This window comes from Numenius arquata, chromosome Z (genome assembly GCF_964106895.1).
Source record: "Numenius arquata chromosome Z, bNumArq3.hap1.1, whole genome shotgun sequence".
Taxonomy (NCBI): Eukaryota; Metazoa; Chordata; class Aves; order Charadriiformes; family Scolopacidae; genus Numenius; species Numenius arquata.
This window is the reverse complement of record NC_133616.1, coordinates 43,117,148-43,138,017: the sequence shown is the minus strand read 5'-3', so window position 1 is coordinate 43,138,017 and position 20,870 is coordinate 43,117,148. Positions and strand designations below refer to the sequence as shown.

Genomic DNA, 20,870 nt, shown 5'->3' with positions numbered 1-20,870 from the left:
AGAAGAAAAGCTAAATGATTGCTCAGCCCAGAGGACCCTCAATTGAGTAGTCATTGTCTGCCAAATAAAGCATTAATGGCAGGGTGTAAGTATTCTGTAGATATGCTGACATTCACTTTTTCATCTAGATGCTGGTACAATAAGTCTTTCAAAAATCGATGGCCTCTTAAAAAAAATTATCATTAGATGAAGTTGCACAGTTGGACACATTTCAAAGTGCAACAATACAATTCTTTTGTGATGTGTATGTGCTATTTCATCTAAAACTCTTGTTTCTCTTAAATTAAAGAGCATGGCTGACCGGCTGGGGCACAGCGAAGAAATTGATTAGTTCAGGCTTCGGATCTTCAGTATATTCAAAGACTTTCATTAAACCAGTGAATTGCAGAGTTGAATTTTGCTTTTGTAACTCTGAACTCTTTGATTTTTGTTTTGTTTTCTCCAAAAAATATTATATTTGATAAGGTGGTATTGTAATTCTGTGATAACTTTCTGTCTGCAAGGCTAGGTAGGTATCCTCTTGGTTTTTAGAGATAAACTTGTTTGAATCCAAAATGATGGTAAAATAAGAAATATTGTTACAACTTTTTTTTTTTTAAAGTAATGCTCTGACTAGGTAGACAAAACAACTAGAGTAGTGTTTGGCTTGGATCTGTACTGTAGCTGCGTTAATCTTCCTGTCTTGTGTTTTAGAAGAATGTCAGTTTTTCTGAGGTGACTTTTCCAGGCTTTGTGGTTTGGACATTTCTTTCTTTCTTTCTTTCTGTGATTAATTTTTTTCCTCTCCTAAATGACTTTTTGGCACACTGTAACCTGTGAGGAAGTCAACATCTGTATAGGAGCCTCATTTGGTGCAAAATGGGTGTTTTCAGAACATCTTTGAAGAGAACATGTGACTTCAGTAAATGTACTAGGAATTAACTTCAGATAAAATCAATTAAACCCACAAGATTAAAGAGTGTCAGAACTGAGGTTTCCACTTTGACCTTAACATCTGTGTATTGCAAGGATTTAATGTTCTGTATGTATGGCAACTATAATTACATACTCAGTAGGCAGTGATACTTTGGAAGCTTTTAAGATTTATGACAGAGACGTATGTTGGTTCTAGCTGGGGACAGTAGCGCACGCTTGGTCTGTGTATGCTGTTAAGAGTAAGCTTTTAGGCCATAAATACGTTTCATTGGATATCAGTCTCAGATACTATGCTTCTACACGTTAAGCAATTCTAATTTCTGATAAAAGTAGCACCTTCTTGTTAAAGACTCTTGTTTTAGATGCCTGCAATGAGGATGCCAAACGGTGTTACGGTTCAGTATGTAGGTGGTCTTGGGGTTTTTTTGTTTCCTGTAATCTACCAATGACATCCTTCTGAATTTTCACCGCTAACGATAAATTCTGAGGAGGCTTTTGGCAGATAGTAATCATAATTCTTATTAAAACTGGTGACGTCTAGCCCCAAGGGTGTAGCCAGGCTCAAATTGATGCTTTTTGCTGGCTGATCACCAGCGTGGCCTAAGTGCTCATTATGTTGTAGAGAGGGCCTTTGGAGCTCTCATTACGTTTGACAGGAATTCTCTCTGGGGGGAAACTGGGCATTAGCTAGACTCCTGACAGGCTGAAATTATTCCTGCTTTATGGCTTATAACCAAATGCTAGCAAGGCATCATCAGGGGACACGAAAAATTGTCATTTCTGACAACATCTTTGTTACTGAAAAATGCAGTGATGGGGAAACTTTCCGCTGAACAAGCTTTAATGTTTTTAAGGCCTGCCTCCTATGTGGATGCTGCACTTGCTCCGTGTGAAGCCCTTCAGAGTGCTTGGGCTGCTGATTGAAAAACAAAAAATTACATTGCAGCAGTCTTTTTTAACGCAGTGTCGTGCATACCTCAGTGTTAAGGTAGAGTCACTTTGATAAAAGGAAATAGTTGCAGTTCGCCTATGTGTGAAAGGGTTGATTTCTTGTACTGATGTAGTTGCATCAGCAGTTTCCTCTTCATTTGATTTGCTACTCTATTACAATTTGACTAAAACAAAACTAGTCAGGACTTGAATGTTGCTTAAATCAACAGACTTAATTGAGGTGAACTTTCCATGTGCAAACAGAGCTTTCCACTTGAGTATGCTGCACTTGAGTCCAGAAATGGCCATTGTAAGGCTTCCTTCACAACTTTAGCTTTGGCATTTTGCAGTGTTTAATTGCATAATTGTGTGCTTAAATCCAGGTCCTGCTGCTGCATTTTAACTTGCTGGCTGAAGAGTGGTCAGGAAATAATCTTTTTGGTGTATTTTTGGCTAGTTTGTGGGGTTTTTTGTGGAATTTTGTGTGTGTGTGTCTTGTTTCTATGTGGGGTTTTTTTATTTTTTTAAAAAATAATTTCAAAGGTTAGTTCTTAAGGGGATGTTGTGTGTGGATTTTCATACTGTTTTCAGAGATAATTATTTTTAAGGTGAATAGTTACTAAGGTTTGCATACATGAAACAGAAAGAAGCACCTGAGGATTTGTTTAGGATAGGTGTTGATTCAGATACTATTATTCTATGTATCAAGAAGACAGAACAAATAAGGATGTTTTGGGTGGTCTTAAGTTTCTCTTCTGTGTTTATACTGTCCAAGTCAGATTTTTGCCACTGTGACATCCATTGCTGGCAAAGCAGATGCATCAACTCCTAGTGCCAAGATATAGAGTTGGTTGGGTGTTAAAAGTCATGCTGTACTTAAAGGGTTTCTGCCTTTGGCTATTAGGGCAGCGCCTCTTTATTTTCACCAGCTCTGTCTGTCATCTTCTGTCATAAGTCAGAAGATAAGGCTTCCTGTGCGTTTAATGCCTAGATTGTTTAGGTGCAAGATTAGCTCTTGTTCAGTGGCAGGCAGCCAAAGAAAGAAAAATTCTTCACTGCTGAACCAACTGACAGACTATATAAACTACTACAGCATGTGGGTTTCTGCTATCCCAATGGTGACAGCTAGGTTTCCTTCTCATTGGGTGGGTTATTGTGATCTCTGTGACCTGCCTGGAGGCAGACCTGTAATTCAGTACCTTCTCTCTTGTATAAAAGTATGCAAACTCTCAAACTGTGTTATGTTAACCAATCGTATAACAGTTAAATGTCTGGTTTAGCCTGGAATGTATTGCAGAATCATTTCTAATGCTCTATGGCAAAGGACAGAAGCTTTTACTGATATCTCATTAGAACATCAGTCTTCAGGAGCGGGTTAAATAGAACAGAATTAAGGAGCTTAGTTAGCTCTCTACAGCTCCTAAGTAGGATGGCTGTGCTATTGAAAGGGATTTAAAGGTAATTTTTTTTCTTTTTTTCCTACTTGCATTTTAATTATTGGAATGAAAAACTTCATGAATCCTTAAGGTTTTGGTGGTGTGCAGTGAGTGTTTCAGGAGCATTTTACAGTTGGCACTGCCATGTAAGACATGCAAAACCTCTTTTTAATTAAAAGAGAAAATGGTAAGGTTGATTCGGACAAAATATTTTTCACTTAAAAAACCTGTACTTACTTTACAACTGTACTTATTTAGAAACCCAGTATTTGTATCACCAGTGCAGCCACTTCAACCACAAGTAGAGTTGCCAGTTTGAACAGGGAGGAAAGACTAAAGTAATGACCTCAACTTTCTTGACTTTTGAACCTCATTTGAGTTCGAGACCAGCATTATTGTTATCTGACAGATTCAGGGCACTGTGTAAAATATCTAAAAGCTTCATGGAGATACAACCATATTGTCAGATATATCGCATCTATTATGTCAACCCCATATACAACTTAATCTGAAAGTATGTCACGGTGTAAACACTGTACATATGTTAAATACTGCCTGATCATCTTGCATTTCAGACTTTGTCTACCAGATTTCAGGTTCATCGCAGAACCATGGAGGGAGAGAGGGAATGTGTTCCTACCAGCTACGTCGTTAAGCTTCCCTTGCATTGATGGAACTTAGATTGCCAAATGTCTGTTGATGTACTTCATGGATTGGCTGAAGTGAACAAAAAAAAATTCCTGGTATTTTTTGGGGTAGGGAGAAGGGTAAAAGGGGAGATGCTTTGTGAATGTGCAGTACCACTTCTGTCACAACAGATTCCAGGGAAAAAGCTTAACACTTCTTTTTGAATTGCCTTTCCTCCCACCCTACTACAGCACTTAGGTCTTTGTTGCAAAGCAGTACAATTGCATTGTGTCTCCTGTGCAAAATGGAAGATAGGATCTTCTAGGTTTGATAGTAGGTCACTATTGGCATACAGTAAAAGCCTTTAAATACAATTTGAGGTTAACTGGTGCTTATCGGAAGACAGCACGGTACTGTTATTTTACAATGATAACAGCTTTGAGTAGAACTAATGAGGTTATCTTTCCACTTGAAGTAAGATTTAGGGATATCTAATGGCAATTATGCCAAACACTACTATTTTGAACTTTTGCATAATGCTTCTTAGTTGGACTGTGGATGTAGCTATTTGAGCAATAGTAGTTGCTCACATAGTTCCTTTCAGAAAGGGGAAAAACAACTGATGGAGAATTCCTGATTTTTCAGCACGTATTTGTCAGAACAGCTAGTGTAACAGGTCAGTCTTTATGACTACTGGTAAGCCATGGCTTTACTTTTTTAGGGTACCTGCAAGTTGGTCCCCTCTTCCGCTTGAAATTGCAACTTGTGCTTTTACAAGTATCAGATTTCCATTGTGACAACCCTGGGCAACACTTCCTAGTGTTTGACCCACCCTCATTATGAAGAATTGTTTCCTTCACTAACTGGACTTTACCTCTCTGCACTGGTGAGCATTGTCTGCCTTTTGTTCTTCTGCTGTGCACCTCTGAGAAGAGTCTGGTTTAGTCTTTTCCATAAGCACCTTTTTGTCAGCAGTCAGATCTCCTCTCCCACTAATCTTTCTTTTCTTGAAACAAAACAAATCTAGCTTCTTCCTGGTACATTGTGTGCTCCGATTCCTTGGTCATCTGACTGGTGTCACTTAGTGACTTGCTTCAGTTTGGCAACATCTTCCTTCTTGCTAAACAAGGGGAACAAAAAGGGGAACAATTTACTTTAATTATCCAGCTGGTTACAGTCATACTGTTGCATCCTAGTATGAGGTGTGGCCTTCATCAACACAAGGGTGTGGGGCTGATGCGTATTTAACTTGTCCCCCCCAGACTCCAATGCCCTCTTCTGCAAAACTACTTTCTAGTGTGTTTCTACCCTGGCTATGCTGTTATGGGAAGGAGGTTGTCCCAGGCACAGGGCAAAAAGCAACCTTTGTTTGCTTTGAACCTGGTTTCCACTATCTTTATTTGATGGGCCCTCATTTGCAGAACAGACAAGTGGCTGATGCCTGCCTGCTTCTTCAACGCACTCAAAATTTTGTATCTCTGTGTTGACTCCTTTTCAGGTTGGGCAGCCCCAGTCTACACAGTTGTGTAGCTTTCTTTGACCATCTTCCTTGCTTTCCCTCAACCTTTTTAATTTTTAACTTAGCATATTGAAATGAGATGCAGTTCTCAGGGTGCTAGTGAACCAGAAATTTTTATTATAACATAATTCTGTTTTCTGGATTTTTTTTTTTCATTTACTAAAGTTCCCAATATTGGATTTCTCTTTTGGCTGCCACAAAATGCTGAAATGCTGGAGTCACCCTTCACATTTGAGTTCTTGCTCATGAATAATGATTGTAAGCTCAGGAACCATCACTTTATGTTGAGGATAGAGATGGCTATTCCCAGCGTGTGTAAATTTTTGTTTATATACAGTTCTTTTCATTGCCCACTTAGACCTGTAAGGTCTCTTTGCAGTTCTTCAGCCATTGCTTTTACTTTGAATGAAATCTCTTATGGAGTGAGCTTTCTTACTGCTTGCTGTCTTTTCCAGGCTGCACTGCTGAACATATTCATAAAACAGATTGCAGTAAAGGGCCTCTGTGAAACTCCACTGGTGACCTGTTTATGGCATACTGCTGGAGATGATTGAAGAGTAGATTAAAGCTTGCTGAAATTGACTTTATTCTTAACTAACTCTAGTTTTAATCTGACTAGGTTTAAAAATCAATTATTTTAAGCTTGTCTGTTTTAAAAGAAGGCCTAGTGATGCACTTTTTTTAGTACTTAAGAAACCAGCCTGCCCTGTTGCTGTGTCAAGATTCATATAAACAAATGGAAGCAATGTTGAATTGCGTTGCTTAAACACAGTAGGTTTAAGTGAAATTGGAATAGAAAAGGTTTTATCGCATTATTTCATATGGTGGTAGTATTATAAGTTTGTAAGTGTTGAGGATTATTTTAGTTGTTAGCAAGCCTAGTTGTTATAAAATATACTTTCTAGAATGGGGGAGGCAGTTCAGGAAATTAATCAGTGTATTAGGTTTCACTGAACTTTTTATAATGATAATAGTATTCTGCAGCTAATGATAAATTGCACAGTGTTAAAGACTAATGTCTAATTGGGGATTGGCCGAGTTGCTCTCACCTTTCCGTTCTTCAGGCATGCGAACAAATTACCACGGATAATTAAATTACAAATTAAAGTTCTTCGGGAAGTGTTGGGTAGGCTTTGTGTCAGGGCTGCTTATCTGGAAATATCTTGTACTTCCCAAGTGATCTGAGAAACTAACTAGCCTTTTTGGATATGAGATAACAAAACAGAAAACTGAGGTTAACTTGTGTTTTGGTGTAGGGTTGTTTGGGTTTTTTTTGTTTGTTTGTTTACCCCCTTCCCTCAGCAGCAGGGGTGTCCTTTTTTCCTGTTCAGTCCTTTTTTTATTCCTCTTGAAGCTTTTTGATATTTGTGTAAACAGTCGGTCAAAGCAACTTACTTGTAAGGTGACCAGTCAGTGTATTGACAAGAGCAGACACAACAGAAAACTGCATTAGGAGGCAAGCCCTTGGGATTTGCGGTAAATATATTACAGAACACAAGTGAATTGCCGATACTGCTTGTTTAGCAGTTTGCAAGGGCAATGGTAGTATGGATTTTTGAATTAGAAAGGAAGGACTGTTCTTTCTCTGTGCTGGAACATCTAGTTGATAGCTGAGGATAAAATTGATTTAGAGAACAAAATGCTGCTGCCTTTATTTGTGCCATTTTAAAGGTTTCTATGGATTAGCAAGGAAAAACAAAAAGATAGCTTTCAGTTTTTGAGAAGGGGAGCAAGAATGGCTATGCTTGTTCAGCTGCATCTGGATTAGGTATTAAGTTTATGAGGAAATCTGCTTCTATTAGGTCAAGAAAAGGAAAGGACATCTGAAACAAGGTGGTTTTTATGATCTGTGGAAATCTGTCTATTTATGAAATCATTTTAAAGTGTTCTAAAACCACTGAATTACTGTGGTCTCTGCTCCATAGTATGATGAGCTCAACTTTTTTAAATGTAGAAGTTTGAATTGAATCCCTGGGATGAAAACCCCACAATTTCTTGGGGAATAAAACAAAACTAATAGAAAGATGATTCTTTTGCGGTGTTGCCACAACAGTTTCCATTTACAACAAAGTCTTTTGTTTGGCTAAAAAAAAAAAAGCTGACGTTTATTGCTGTTCTTCATATGTGAGTCTGGGTGTAAGGTCATTCTGATTTTCTGTTTTTGTAACTGGTTATAAGGTTTCCAGCTGTTACTCTGCAGACAGCTAGCTGTCTGTGGCCTCAAATGATGGATGTAAATTGCCAGTTAAGCAAACACAAAATCCTCAATTAACAAGACCTATGGGAACCTCTTAGGTTGCTTCCCTAAACTGAAATATGAACAGTAGAATCACAGCACTAGACGTGCCTCCCTGTGTCCTAGCAGGATTGGCTATACCAATGTCATTCCTGATAGGTTGCTTGTCCTATCTGTTAGCAAAGACTTAAAGAGTAGTGGTGACTCACAAGCTCTCTAGGTAACAGAGTGCTTTTATGTCCTTGCTGTTGAAGAGCTTCTTCAGTTACAACTTCAATCTTTTCTATTGTGGCTTCAGCTCTTTACTATGCATTTTCTTTGCCGTGGATAGGGAGCGCAGATCATCCCCCTTCCTTCCAGCACCATTTTGCATACCTCTACAGTCTAATGTTCATTCTCTGAATGTTATTGCCTGGCTGAAGTACAGTGCCCGACATGAGTGCAGTACTCCAGGGGAGGAAATTCTGTGCTGAGTAGCATAGGAGGTTTACTTAACGTACGGCTGGCTTACAGTGATGGTAGCCTTTTTTTCAGTAGCATGCTATTGAATTACGATCCGCTGTGACCGAGAGATTCCTTCCTGGCCCATTATTTCCTTTTCCTTTATGTTCCTGTCTAGGCGTGCTATGGTCCTTTATCCCTATTTATCCCTGTCCTTCCTTTTCCTTTGTAGTCCATTTTCCATTCACTGCAAAGTGAGTTCTGAAGCTATTCTCTGGCATATTCTGTCTTTCTCAGTTTGAAGCACTCTGCGAATTAAGGATTAGGGCAAATGAAGAGATCTTCATGCTTGTTAGTAGGAAATACTGAAAAATACTGGGCCTATCACGCATGCAGACCTTCTTAATTTGCAGTGGAGAGGGATGTATTCATATATAGTTTAATCATCAAACAGTTTTGTACTTGTTCCTGTGAAGTTTTAGCTGTGCCGTTTGTGGTGCCCCTAAGAGTGCTGTGAGTGTCAAATCCTGCCTTTCTTAACCATGATTACTTCACCTTTTTGAACACTGCATAATTCTGATGTTGTTTACTGCTGGCAAATACTTCTGAATTGTGATTTATATCCCTGTTTCACCTCGATGTTTATGGGTAAGAGGCTTTTTAATGCCCCAAACTTAAGGAATAGTAATTAAGCTGGAGCTTTGCTCCTTCATATGCTGTTTCCTGTCTGTTAGGCACTGTCCCTCCATAGTCCCCTGTGCACTTAACATTTGCTGTTTCTGCAAGGTGTCCACTAGCTGCTCAATCTTCACTAATGTGCTCTTTTTATTTCATCAGGCATAGCAAATTTGAAGACATTTTACTTGGAATGCTTTGATCTGTTAATTTCCTATTGAAGCTGCAGTGTTGACCTTATATAACTAGTAATTTATATTAATTATGTGATTGGTAATGGGTTTTGTATAGTTAAGACAGATGCAAAAAAACACAGACTTTTTGGCCTCCTCAGTGTCCCTTGACCACATCTTTCCTTTTCGAACTAAGGGGATCAAACATTATTTATTTATTTATTTATTTATTTTGTTCTCCAACTATTCTAACCTGTAGAGCAGTAGCTCTGCTTTAGCTGTTGCTTACTATTGGCACATGGTTACAAAAATACATGCTTGTGCTGTATGTGTTCATACTGCCTCACCTGACGTAGTTCCCACTTCTTGTTTGCGTGAAGTCAGGTAAGAATTTGGGACTTAGTCTCTCAGCACAATTCCATCCGTCCCCTTTTTCCTCTGTCCCTTACTCTGTTCTCAGGTGTGTTAGCTGTCATCCATGTCCTCAATATTGTTTCATAAAGATAATGTCAGCTCTCCGTAATGCCATTTTGTCTTCCCTCTCAGTAACAGGACCTATTAAGCTGATCTTACCAGTTGGCATACGCTTTCCTGAAGTCTTGCTGGCTTTTTCGTTCTTCCTTCCTGTCCTGATGATTGCAAACTCTGCAATGATTGTCAGTCTCAACCAATAGTTTCTATTTGGACAGTTTCATTCAGTTCTTCTCTATTAGAATGTAATCTAGATGGTATATTTACTAGGTTTTTTTCTATTCTGTGAGCAACAGAATATATATACAAAAATAAAAAAATGGGGAAGAAACTTATTGACATGTTCACAAGGTTTTGCTGAAAGAGTTCCAGACCTTTTTCCCCTGTAGTGAAAAAATCCATTAGTTTCACCTTCCGTCCAAATCCTGCCTGGTGGATAATTCTGCTAGTTGCTAGCAAAAGAGTTGTGAATCTTCTGAAATTGTTATTTATTGGCGATTCACCTGATAGCACCTGAAGCATTGATATGAACACCTTTGTAAGGCCTTGAATTGTTTCTCAGATGTGACAGGTTTGTGAAGCTGAGTTGTGAATGTCTGAAGTGCTGTAAAATGGTGAAATTATATGTAAGGTGTAAAAATGCATGTTACTTACCAAGTAAGTTTAATTTGGTAGCTATTTCAGAAGTGCTTGTGAATGTAGTGTAATGAATCTTCCCCCGGTATTTCAGGCCATTCTCTTAATGTGTCTTGCTTATTGTCAGATGGGATGGTTATGGTTCTAGTCAAGTACAGATTCTACTGCTATTGTAGTCTTACTTGAATGTTAATAAGGACTGACTCCTGACTGGGAGTTTTGTTATTGTCTTGCATACTGTAAATGTATGTGCTTAGTTTCAGGAACTTTATGCTCTAATGTTTAGAACCCCTATGACTCTAGGCACTTCTCCAGCTATGGAAGAATTCTGACTTTCTACTGCCATCCCAACAATAAAGTGGCTTAGTGTGGCAAGTGCTGTAAGGATGTATGCAGAAATTTGTATGCGGCTTATGGGAGTGAGTGCAAAATAGGAAGTAGTTTTAAAATAATGTCCTAAACAAAAGCAAAAGCCAAAAGGGCTCATTTCTGATAGAGGTGTAGCAGTTACAGATATGCTGTGTTTCTATGCCTCCTGTCTTTTTCTCTTCGTCTCCTCCTTGTCTTGTATAGTGTCGTGTTGCTCAGTTGTCCAGAGTAAATTAAGTTCTTGATGTCCTTAAGGGTAATAATGTGAAGCATGCTGGACAGTTTTGGAGATCATGCTGCTTCTAGAGCACTGTAAAAGCACGTGAGAGTGCAGTCCTTTGGGAAGAGGGGAGCTCATCCAATAGCATACTGTTTCCCCCAAAAAGCTCTACTCCCAGCTTGCTTCTACTGGTACTTTGGGCTACTCTGCTGCCTGATGGATACCTCCTGTGAGCCTATTTAACTTGCTGGTGTGGTGGTCTACTAAACTGGTCCTTTCCCTCATCCTGTAATAATGTTTTCTGCTTGACTAGTCAGTTGAGATGTTGGACAAGTCCAAATGTCTCCAGTGTGGTTTGAAGAAAGTGTGCCTCTGGAGGCAAAGGTAGCAAGACCTCTTCTGGATTAGAGTCAGCATCTCATGGAATCTAAATAAAAGTGGGAACTGTGTGTGCTGGAAAACAACTTGAAAGTGAAATAAAGCTGTGTGCTCGCTTCAAGATTTAAATAATTCTGTGTGTATTGAAGCTTAGCTTAGGCATGGAAACTAAGCTGTGGAACTAAAATTTGGATAAACACCTTTTGTAGTTGTGAGTGCTTGCGCAAGATGGGCTAAGGTTGGATTAAAGGAGAAATGTGATAACTCCTGTTTAGTCAAGTTTAAGAAGAGTCTTGACATAGTGAAGATGTGTGAAAGGAGCACTTTAGCATCCTGACAACAGCTTCTTTGTTGCCAGTTGGCTTGGGTTCAACAGGATTTACAGCTGCAAATGGGATGGGCAGTTGTGTATAGTGGTTCGTCGAGAGCTACACAGCAGCCTCTCTCTATTATTATAGAAGGCATTGAAATTAGACATCTGAAATACATCCAGTCACTTCACTTTACAGTTGAACGAAGTCCAAACCTGTAGTAGATGTTTGGCAAGTGTAGCTGTTGACTTGTGCATCATATGTAGCTTATGTTTAAATTAACATGACCTTTCTGTAATTTAAACTGACATCTGAGAGGATTCAGATAAATGTAGTTTAGGTATTGAATTAAAAAAAAAAAATGCTAATTTCACTTTGAAAACTATCTACCATTCTGTGGCTTTGTCATTTTGAGTTTTTATTCTGTTAATATTTCTGTTAGTTTTTCGTCTCCCCACTCCCACTTGCAATATGGTGATGTTTTGGATTTTTCATAGCTAAAGATTTTTCATGCCAGTCTTCTGGGGTTTTAATATCATCTTGTGGGTGGCTGATCTTGCAATTAAAATGAGTAGCACAAATGTGGGGCAGAGGGAAAGCTGTATTTGTTAATGATATGTCATATTAAACTGACAGCTTACACCCAAAATACAGAGATTGTTCCTGTCGCTGAAATGAACGCTACCCATTGCCGCTTGTCAGATTGAATTTCAAATATCTGTTGAGAATAAACCTTACCACCCCCTCCTATTGGTGAGAATATTAGTAATGACAGTGTTTATAATTTAAAATAGAGTTTGAAGGCCAACTTTCACAGTTTGTTGCAGGGTGGTTAATACGGCGGTAAAGGGGAGATGAATGTGGCTACTTGTGCGAGTCTATTACTCAGGAGGCCTGTAAATTTGATTGGCTGCTGCAGTTCTAGCAGAATCATTCGATTTGAGAGCAATAGAAAGATAAGATATCCAATTACCCAAATGATTTGCAGGGTTAGCCAACGTTGTCATGGAGATGCGAGTTGGAACAAATTAAATTTTAAGCAATAAAATAATCTTAAAGCACGTCTGGGAACAAGAAAATTTGGCAGTGGCACTTACCTGAATTGAATCTTAGCTTGACACGCAGTTGTTTGACATTGATATACTATGGGGGCCTAAACTTTTAAATGGCATGTTGCCTTTATTTTTTTTTCCTTTTGCAGCCATTGCCAAAACAGATTGTGTAGTGGATTAGTTCTAAATAAAAGGGCATTAAATAATATATGCATATCTCAGTGCTCAACATGGATTCAATAACTCATGAGTGGCAAAGTTCACAGAATGCTATCCTTAATCATTTGATGCTTTTGAATATTTAAGTTTTGAGATTTAATTATACCTCCAACATTCCCTTAGCCCCCAAATTTTTCGCAACAATTTTTTTGGAAGTGCTTGAGTCTTTCTGTAGCAAAGCTCTAACAAAACATGCAGAGAGCTAAGCATGTGAAATGTTTCTTTTATGTAATTGCTCTGTGAATTGTGTGTTTTGTTGTCTTCAAATATTTATATCACAAAAAGAATTAAGACTGCATAGTTCTACTGTACTGCTTGTTTCAGTGATTCTGCTAGAAAAATGAAAATACTAAGTGGACACTAAACTTTAGCTCAAGACTAAAATATACACATGCAGTTTCTTACCCGTGGACTTCTGAAATGTAGTATTTGACTGGTTTCTGGTTTGCAACAGGGATTAAAAAATGGTCAAGCATGACCCATAAAGCGGGCTTTTATGCACGTCTGTTAGACAGATGGAGATGAAAATTGGTCTGAGGTCAAGCCATTTGCAGCATTCTCATAGCCTTCGATTTTCTTCTCATCCCCACCACAGATAATCTCAAATGATTCAGTAATGACCCAAAGTGCAACATTGACCTTTACTCCCTAGTGGATTAGTGTGTTACATTCTGTAAATGGCAGGAAGTCCATTTTGTTCTTCCAGGAGTTGTTCAGTGTTGTATTTGGCTTTCTATGTGTTGAAAGTGTAAGTGGAGGCAGAGTACTTCAGAATTATCTTCTAAAGCTTTTGTGAATGTGATTTGACAGTATATTCTTTTCTGTGCGTGAAAGGCCGATTCTCTGATTCTTTTGCTTTTATAAGGAATGGACTAGGATGCGCTTTTTTTTTTTTTTTGTATCATCAGAACTTTAGGTTTTCTTGCTTTACTTTTAATTATGTTGTTCCTAAGCTGTATTCTTTCCAATTTAATGACAAATGTGATTCTCAAAATTGTGTTGAAATAAGTAAATAAAAATCTAATTAATGAGAATACATAAGCCATCCTTAAGAAGTGGTGATAGAGTGCTTTCAAATACTGTGACATAGGAAATATATCATAAAATTCTGTGATATACTGTGACGCTTTGTGATACAGGAAGTGCAGTTTGCAAGAAAGAATAACAAGCCTCTGACACACAATGGACACTTTTAGCTGAGCATTGTGTTGTAAAGGTAGGCCTGGACAGCTTTGTGGAGTCTTGGTACTAATAATAGACCAGCAGTCATAATACAATTGATTGTTAAAAATAATGTGTTGTAATTTTTGCTTTAGATCACCAGGGATGCTATAGCTAAAGTCACTACTAGGAAACATATGATAGACACAGATTGGAGCAAACACAAAATTATTACTGTTGAAACCTCTGAAGCTGAAAGGTAATTAGTAATTCGCCTCAGAGAAAGGTTACATTTCTTCACTCAGAAAAGAGAATGGTGGCTTCCATAGGCTAGGGCTTCCAGCATTAGTGATAAAATACACACAGGTGTTAGGCGTGGTGAGAAATATAGTTAGAGTTTGGATACTTGTATTAAACTTGAATCTTTTCCTTCCAGTGCAAAAATCTGTAGTTGTTTAAGAAATCGTGTTGATTTAAGTATATCTTACATGGTGCTTTGGAAAGTACAGGCTGTCAAAATGTAAAATGATCTGGAATAGACTACTGTAGAGGAAAACACTTACTTTTTTTTTTTTTTAAATAATGGAGAAGAAAAAATATTACAATTGTATATACGAGCTTACTCTTAATTGCTTCGTAAAATACCTTATTTAAATGAGTATTATATTTAGTAACTAGTCTGGCCGCTTTGTTCTTTGCCATTATGTTAAGAATTCACTTTAGCAAGAGACAAACTTAAGTCAAACACTTGAGTTTGACAGTGGTTAGGTCAAAACATTTAAGTCCTTAATTAGATGGAGCAGAGGCCAAAAAATTACATGAGTGAAGAAAAAAAATAATCCGTCAGCTCAACTTAATTTTACAAAATGCAGCTGAATTCTTTCATGTTAATTTTTAATGATACTTCAGAAAGGAGGGTAGCACTTCAGTCAGGGGTCTGACAAGCTTGTCATTTACAAATAAATCAAAAGACAATCATTACAACAGCAAGAACCAGTCAATGATGTAGTTTCGCCATTCTTTGATGGCCCCCACACTCAAGTCCTCTATTAAAAATTAATGTATTCAAGAGGCTCTGCATAAGAACACAAACAATTAAGGGCACTTCAGATGCTTTGCTAAGAGCTGCCACAGAGCTAGGAGGGCTTCTACAGTCTGCTTTACCAAGGAGCCAAAGAACGTGGGCAATTAGTTATGTTTGTCTATGTTCAAGCAGCTTTCTGCAAATTTTTCTTTGTTTACTTATTCTTCTGACTGCCCTACACATCTCAAGATCAGCAGTTGGATAATAGCTATATTGTATTGGGAGGCCTCTAGAAGTAACTGATAAGTACCTCACTTTTAGAGACTTTCAAATGCATGATCTCCAAATCTGGAATATATAGGTTATTGTAATGCCACCGATTACTGATGCCCAGTCTTGATCAATGAAGCTTTTCTAGACTACTTCAAAAATACTTTTTGTTTTCAAGAATGAATATACACATGCGCATATATACTCAAAGATATTTCACCTTGAAAGGTGAGTATACATTGCCTTTCGAACAGCTAAATTTATATTTCAAGTAATAAAAGTTCCTTTTTCTCAGTTCTGGAAACAACTCCTAATGGGGTTGTTATCATGCATTAAAAGTGCATAATTGGGCGTTAAAACCTAACTTTTGCAACTCACTAGAGAAAAAAAAAATTAATGTTATGAATAAGAATATTTTTTAGTAAACATTTGAGGGCAGCAAACATGTATGAGATCTGGATACATAATTTTAAGTACTTTATTTAACTGGGTGTGGGAAATAGTGCTAGTAAGGCAAAGTGCCTTTTAAATGGAAGCAGACTTTTGTTATGAAGTGTAGAATAGTTTCCGTTTCAGCGTAAATCTCTGCTAACTGGCACTTTTCACAGCAGCAAGAAATCTCAGAATAAACTTGTTTATGGCATGTACATTAAGTTTACCTAGCACTGGATGACTATTAAGGATACTGTTCATATATTATCATCAACAATGCCCAGCTTTGATAAAACAAACCAAGAAGGATACTTTTTTTTTTTCAGTTCCGGTGTTAAGTCAGGTATGATAGTACTGAGGCAATCATTTTCATGTAAGATTGACTGAGAAAGGGGGAAAGCTGATTATGCCCCCTTTTTTTTTTTTTTAGAAAAGAAATAAAAAGAAAAAAAATCTAATTGATCTAGGTTGAGACTGGCAATTATCACATGACACATTGCATTTTCTTGTCTTACTGTGTACCATCCTGTATGCTATGTAGTCATAGTGGAGCTCAGATATTTGGGACCTGTGCAGGAAAACCCAATACATGGACAACTTGCATGTTTTGTAGACTCTACTCAAAATAGTTTGGTGGTTTTTGGTTGGTTTTTTTTTTTTTTTTGAGCTGCAATAAGGATACTTACCTCTGTATTGCAGAATAGGGAGACATTGTGTAGACCATACAGGCCAAGGAACTCTTCAGTAGAAACCAAATTAGTTTCTTCTTATTTAAGTTTTTTCTTTTCCCTACTTATCACCTGCTATGATTCATCCTGGCTTCTGTCCTGAAAAGAAAGGTACTCCCATTGGTGTAGGGCAGTTAACTTCTTGGACCCTGAACATCTTAGCTACACATCAGCCAATCAGACTGCCACATAACAGACTTTCTTTCTGTAGCTGACATACTTTGCTTTATGGAGAGACATACTGGGTAGGTGAAAAAATGCCCTTTTAATATGTAAATTCTTACAATCGTGTGGGTTTTTTTACTTTGTTAACAGACAGTGAAGTTGTCTACAGATTTGGCAATAGTTAAGTCTGGTAACTGATAATAATGAAGCTCTTAACTTCCTTGTATTGCCTTTGTTGGTAAGTAGGTACTAAAGGCCACACTCAGGATGATGGATATTTTATGGTTGTGGCCCAAACAAGACGGAAACAGACCGCTGTGGTACTGTGTGTAATGGCAGCTGTTTCTGTTGAGCATAGAAATCTGTTCCCCATGTTGCAGGAGGATTAAGGCTTGCTGAAAGCAACTGTTACTTCACGTTTAAGGGGAACCTTTTTGTCCTAGGAAGAAACCATCCCAGAACTGCTTCAGAGACTCTAGTCTCTGCAAAACTTCAGCATGGATGTGCCAAATGCCAGGCTTTGGTCAGGTGGCATAGTTCAGCTTAGGTCAGAGAGACACAGTGTTTTACAAGTTTCAGTGCTATCAGCTATTTTCCTGGTGTCTGTCAGAGGTGAGGAAAGAGGTGTTAAAGCTTGCCAGCTGTATTTAGATCCCGAATCACCTGCCTGCTGAGACACACAAGCCAGGTATGGCTTTTGTATCCTAATTACTGCTTGACTGATGCATAAGGATCAGACTGATTAGAAGGCTCAGGGAAAGGCTTGGCAGATGAGTTAGCAATGTGTTCATCTGACTTCTTTGAAAGAGTTTGGCTTTGCTCAGACTTAGGCATGTCATGTCATGGAAAGCCTAACGGTTCTCAGCAAGGATGTCTTGTTTCTTGTGTCTTAAAAAAACCCAAAGAAATATCTACAAGGCTTAATGACATGACAGAGACTGACAAGCTGTTGCTAGTGCCTTGTATATAGGCTGTGTTCACTTCTAGATGCTGATTTTGGCTTTGTGCAGCTGTGCTACAGGAGATGGTTTTTAGGGAAAGCTGTGGGAGTTGTGCAAGCACCTTGAAGACTTGAGGGTTAATTATAATGGTGGTTCTCAATGGTGGGGAGTATATAGGTCTGAAAAGCTGTAAGCACAGGTAAGGCTGAGTAATGAGGGAAAAAGTTCCCTGTACCCCACCAGAAATTCTGTGTTCAGGTTGACATGCTCTAAGTGGGAGATACACAAAGCTGTCGAAAAGTGGGACACAAACACTTCGTCCTGCTGTCGTATCTGCTGCTTTCAGTGAAGGATTGTTCTCTGCTGGTTCCTAGCCTTATTGTTCTCCTGTTACTCATGGTTTTACTAAATTTGTTGTTATTGACTATCACATTTTCTGATCTAATTCTTTTTCTGCATTATTTTAATTATCTCTCAATATGGATGTTTTAGAAGTCTGTACCTTTTGTCTCCATTCTGCCTTGCTTCTGTTTCGGTATTTCTTTTGTATTCCTGATGGTGTGTTTCTGTCAGCAAAACTAATTTTACCTTTTAATAAGCAGATAAAATTGATCATGAAAGAAACATTTTTCTTCCATGCCTGTCACCTTCATGTTATGCTGCTTGATAATTGGAGTAATAATAAATCTACCTTTTAAAAGGCTTTATGTTGGATTTAATGGATTTCAAAAATGCTTTACTTGTTAATGAGCTATGTACAAGGACCAGATTTGTGCCTGAATGTGTATACAGATTAGGTACTTTAGACATGGCAGATGTCCTAGAGTAGCTAACTAAATCTCTGTCTCTCTAAATATTACCTATTTTGATTTGCCAGAGTATGAAGATGTGGATTTTTTTTGTTACTTTTTCACTGTGGGAACTTAATATAATCCTGTACAGTAGTTGATATATGGCAACAAAACTAAAACACAGTTTTAATCAAAATACTTTTCCTCTATAGACAGAAATCGCCAAGAGATTGAATACAATTTGTGCACAAGTCATCCCATTTTTGTCTCAGGAAGTAAGTAAAACTGTTCAGCTGTTAAAGTGCAATTATGTTGCTTTTCTGTTTGCAAATTAGCTAGTTTTAAGATGTTAATTTTATCACAATACACAAGTGTAAGGAACATCTGTTATAGCTGAAGTGTGCAAACCCCCTGCTAATTCGGTCTAACAAATCTGAGTTCAAACTAGTGACAATGGCTCAGCCTCGATCATTGCCTGAGGAGAGTAGGAGTCTGTAAAATATTACCAATGCAACAAAATGCTTTCATTTCTAATAATGGTGACTGCTTTTTTGATATTCAGTTGTCAAATGTGAATCTATTGAAATAAGCATGCTTATCTTGTCTACGTAATTTGTATGAAATGTTAATGTAATAAGTGAGCCGAGAGCTCAAATGCAAAACACTGTTTAAGGTGACAAGCCTACATCTGGTCGGAATGATTGCAATTGTAGCATATTGTGGGCAACTACTGTTACATTTTGAAGCCTGTTATTTTGGATACGCCTTTTCAAACTCTACAGTTTACAAGGAGCATTTGTAATTCTTGTTGAGTGCAGTGAAACACTTCTTTTTCCTGTTTTGAAATTTCAGTAGGTTTTGCTGTGTGGGCACAGAGTATATAAATGGTAAAATTGACACTAATATGAAGTTGACGTTATCGTCCTGTCAACTCAATTAGAAACTGATTTTTCATTTGCCAGAAAATTGATGTTGAAGTGTGATGGGGGAAGAGGTGAGCGGGTGGCCTTCAGGGCTCTTGTTTGCTTTTAAACAGATGAGAAATAGGGAACTGCTATCTTTTACCTGCATCAGATATCTTACAGTAGCTAGCCTGGTCTTCTGCAAACAAAACAGTTATTCAGGTGTTTGTGATCCTGGTTTGATTTTGGTGTGGTCAATACCTTAACATAAATTCCTCCTCATATCCCTTCTTCTTTTAATAGCATCAGCAGCAAGTGGCCCAAGCTGTAGAACGTGCCAAACAAGTGACCATGGCTGAACTGAATGCCATCATCGGGGTACGTGGCCTTCCAGGTCTACCTCCTACAGTGTGTATAACTTGATTTCATATCTTACTGCTTTGCTATTTTTAAAATAAGCTTAATATTTTGATATCTAATGCTGTTTTGATGTCCAGTGTTGCTGAAATGTTTGCCTTGCTTCTCCCAAATTTTAGCAGGGACAAAGTTAATAGTTTACTTTGTCAGAACATAATTTTGTGCAGCAATGATGTGAGTAACAAACCTTTTCCTGCAAGAAATATAAGAATTAGGAGAGTTGCTTGTTTATTTGTAGGTATTGTATGTCAGTTGATCTAGTTACCTTTGCCTCATGCTTTCTTGTGACACTTGAGTTCTTGGAGCCTGTGCAACTATTCATTCTTCTTTCTTTTCTCTTTCTTGTGAATCTTTCATGAATTTTAAATTAGGAAGCTATTGAAAAGAAACTTCACTTGCTTTTGAAGTAGTATTAATTGTCTGACACAGTGTTCTATTAGCCTTTCACCAAGTTTGTGCTTCTAAATATGCTGAAATAAGTTAATGCTACTTGCTTGTGACTGGTTGTCAATCACAAGTCATTTACTTTGTACTAATGAACTTTCTGAACCATACATTCCTTCCACTGCATGAGTTCATTTCCCCCGCCACTAAGTCTAGAACATTTCTCGTGTTTTCTGCCCTTCCAGACTAAGTGAAAGAAGTAGCTGAAACAAGAAGCCGTCTTTTCTGATTTTATTCATATGTGAGCGCCTTGAGCGGATGCAAATTACTCATTTATCAATTTATGTTAATTGCTTGTGAGAAGATGCCCTGCTGGTCTTTATAGTTCCCTCAGACACTTTGTAATGATAATTAGACATGCTGCTGTACGGATTAACAGTGCCATAGTCCAATGACGTCTACAGACAATGGAACCAGTTAATCCATCTGTGCTTAAAATTACATCCCAACTGGAGATGGAAAAAAAAAAATAGGAGTGAGGGAGGATTAAAAGAATGAGCCTCAGCTTGAAAACTCTCCTTTCATCAGTTTCTCAATTGCAGACCTGCAGTTGGTTTGCCTGTGGTAAGCTATTGGCAGTCAATTAGGTGAAATAAACTGGGAGGGTGACCTTCATTTCCTTTTAATAGCTTTTCCTCCCTGAAACGGGGAGCTTCAGTGGATTTTCAGCTTAAATTTTATTCAAGCTGCTTTATTACACTTGACAGATTAGCTTTGCATAAACATACCCCCCCCTTCAAATCTGAGCTTTTTTTTCCCTTCGTATCAAATTTTGACTGTTACTTAGTTGATTTGCTAATCACATCTTAGAAACCCACACAATTACATCTGTATTTGTCACAATCTCCTCTGTGCTTTGCTTGTGTAATGAATTACTTTATGAATACCTGATTTGATCTTTGAAATACAGCACATGTACATTTGTGGTATTTGATTAGTGAAGATTAGAGAGCTGTACTTTCTTGCATTTTTTTAAAGTGAATCACT

General features: G+C 37.9%; 1 protein-coding gene across 8 annotated transcripts in view; it reads left to right on the top strand.

Annotated features, from left to right (window-relative positions):
• Positions 1–20,870, top strand: part of LOC141476967 (transducin-like enhancer protein 1) — a 71,703-nt gene that overhangs the window by 3,190 nt on the left and 47,643 nt on the right. For 6 of the 8 annotated variants that reach the window (XM_074165946.1, XM_074165947.1, XM_074165948.1 and 3 more), the window contains exons 5-6: positions 18,333–18,395; positions 19,326–19,400. In XM_074165946.1, the coding sequence (XP_074022047.1) occupies positions 18,333–18,395; positions 19,326–19,400 (138 nt within the window). Of the gene's footprint in view, positions 1–18,332; positions 18,396–19,325; positions 19,431–20,870 lie in introns of all 8 variants that reach the window. The other 2 variants (XM_074165942.1, XM_074165943.1) reach the window with 1 other exon arrangement.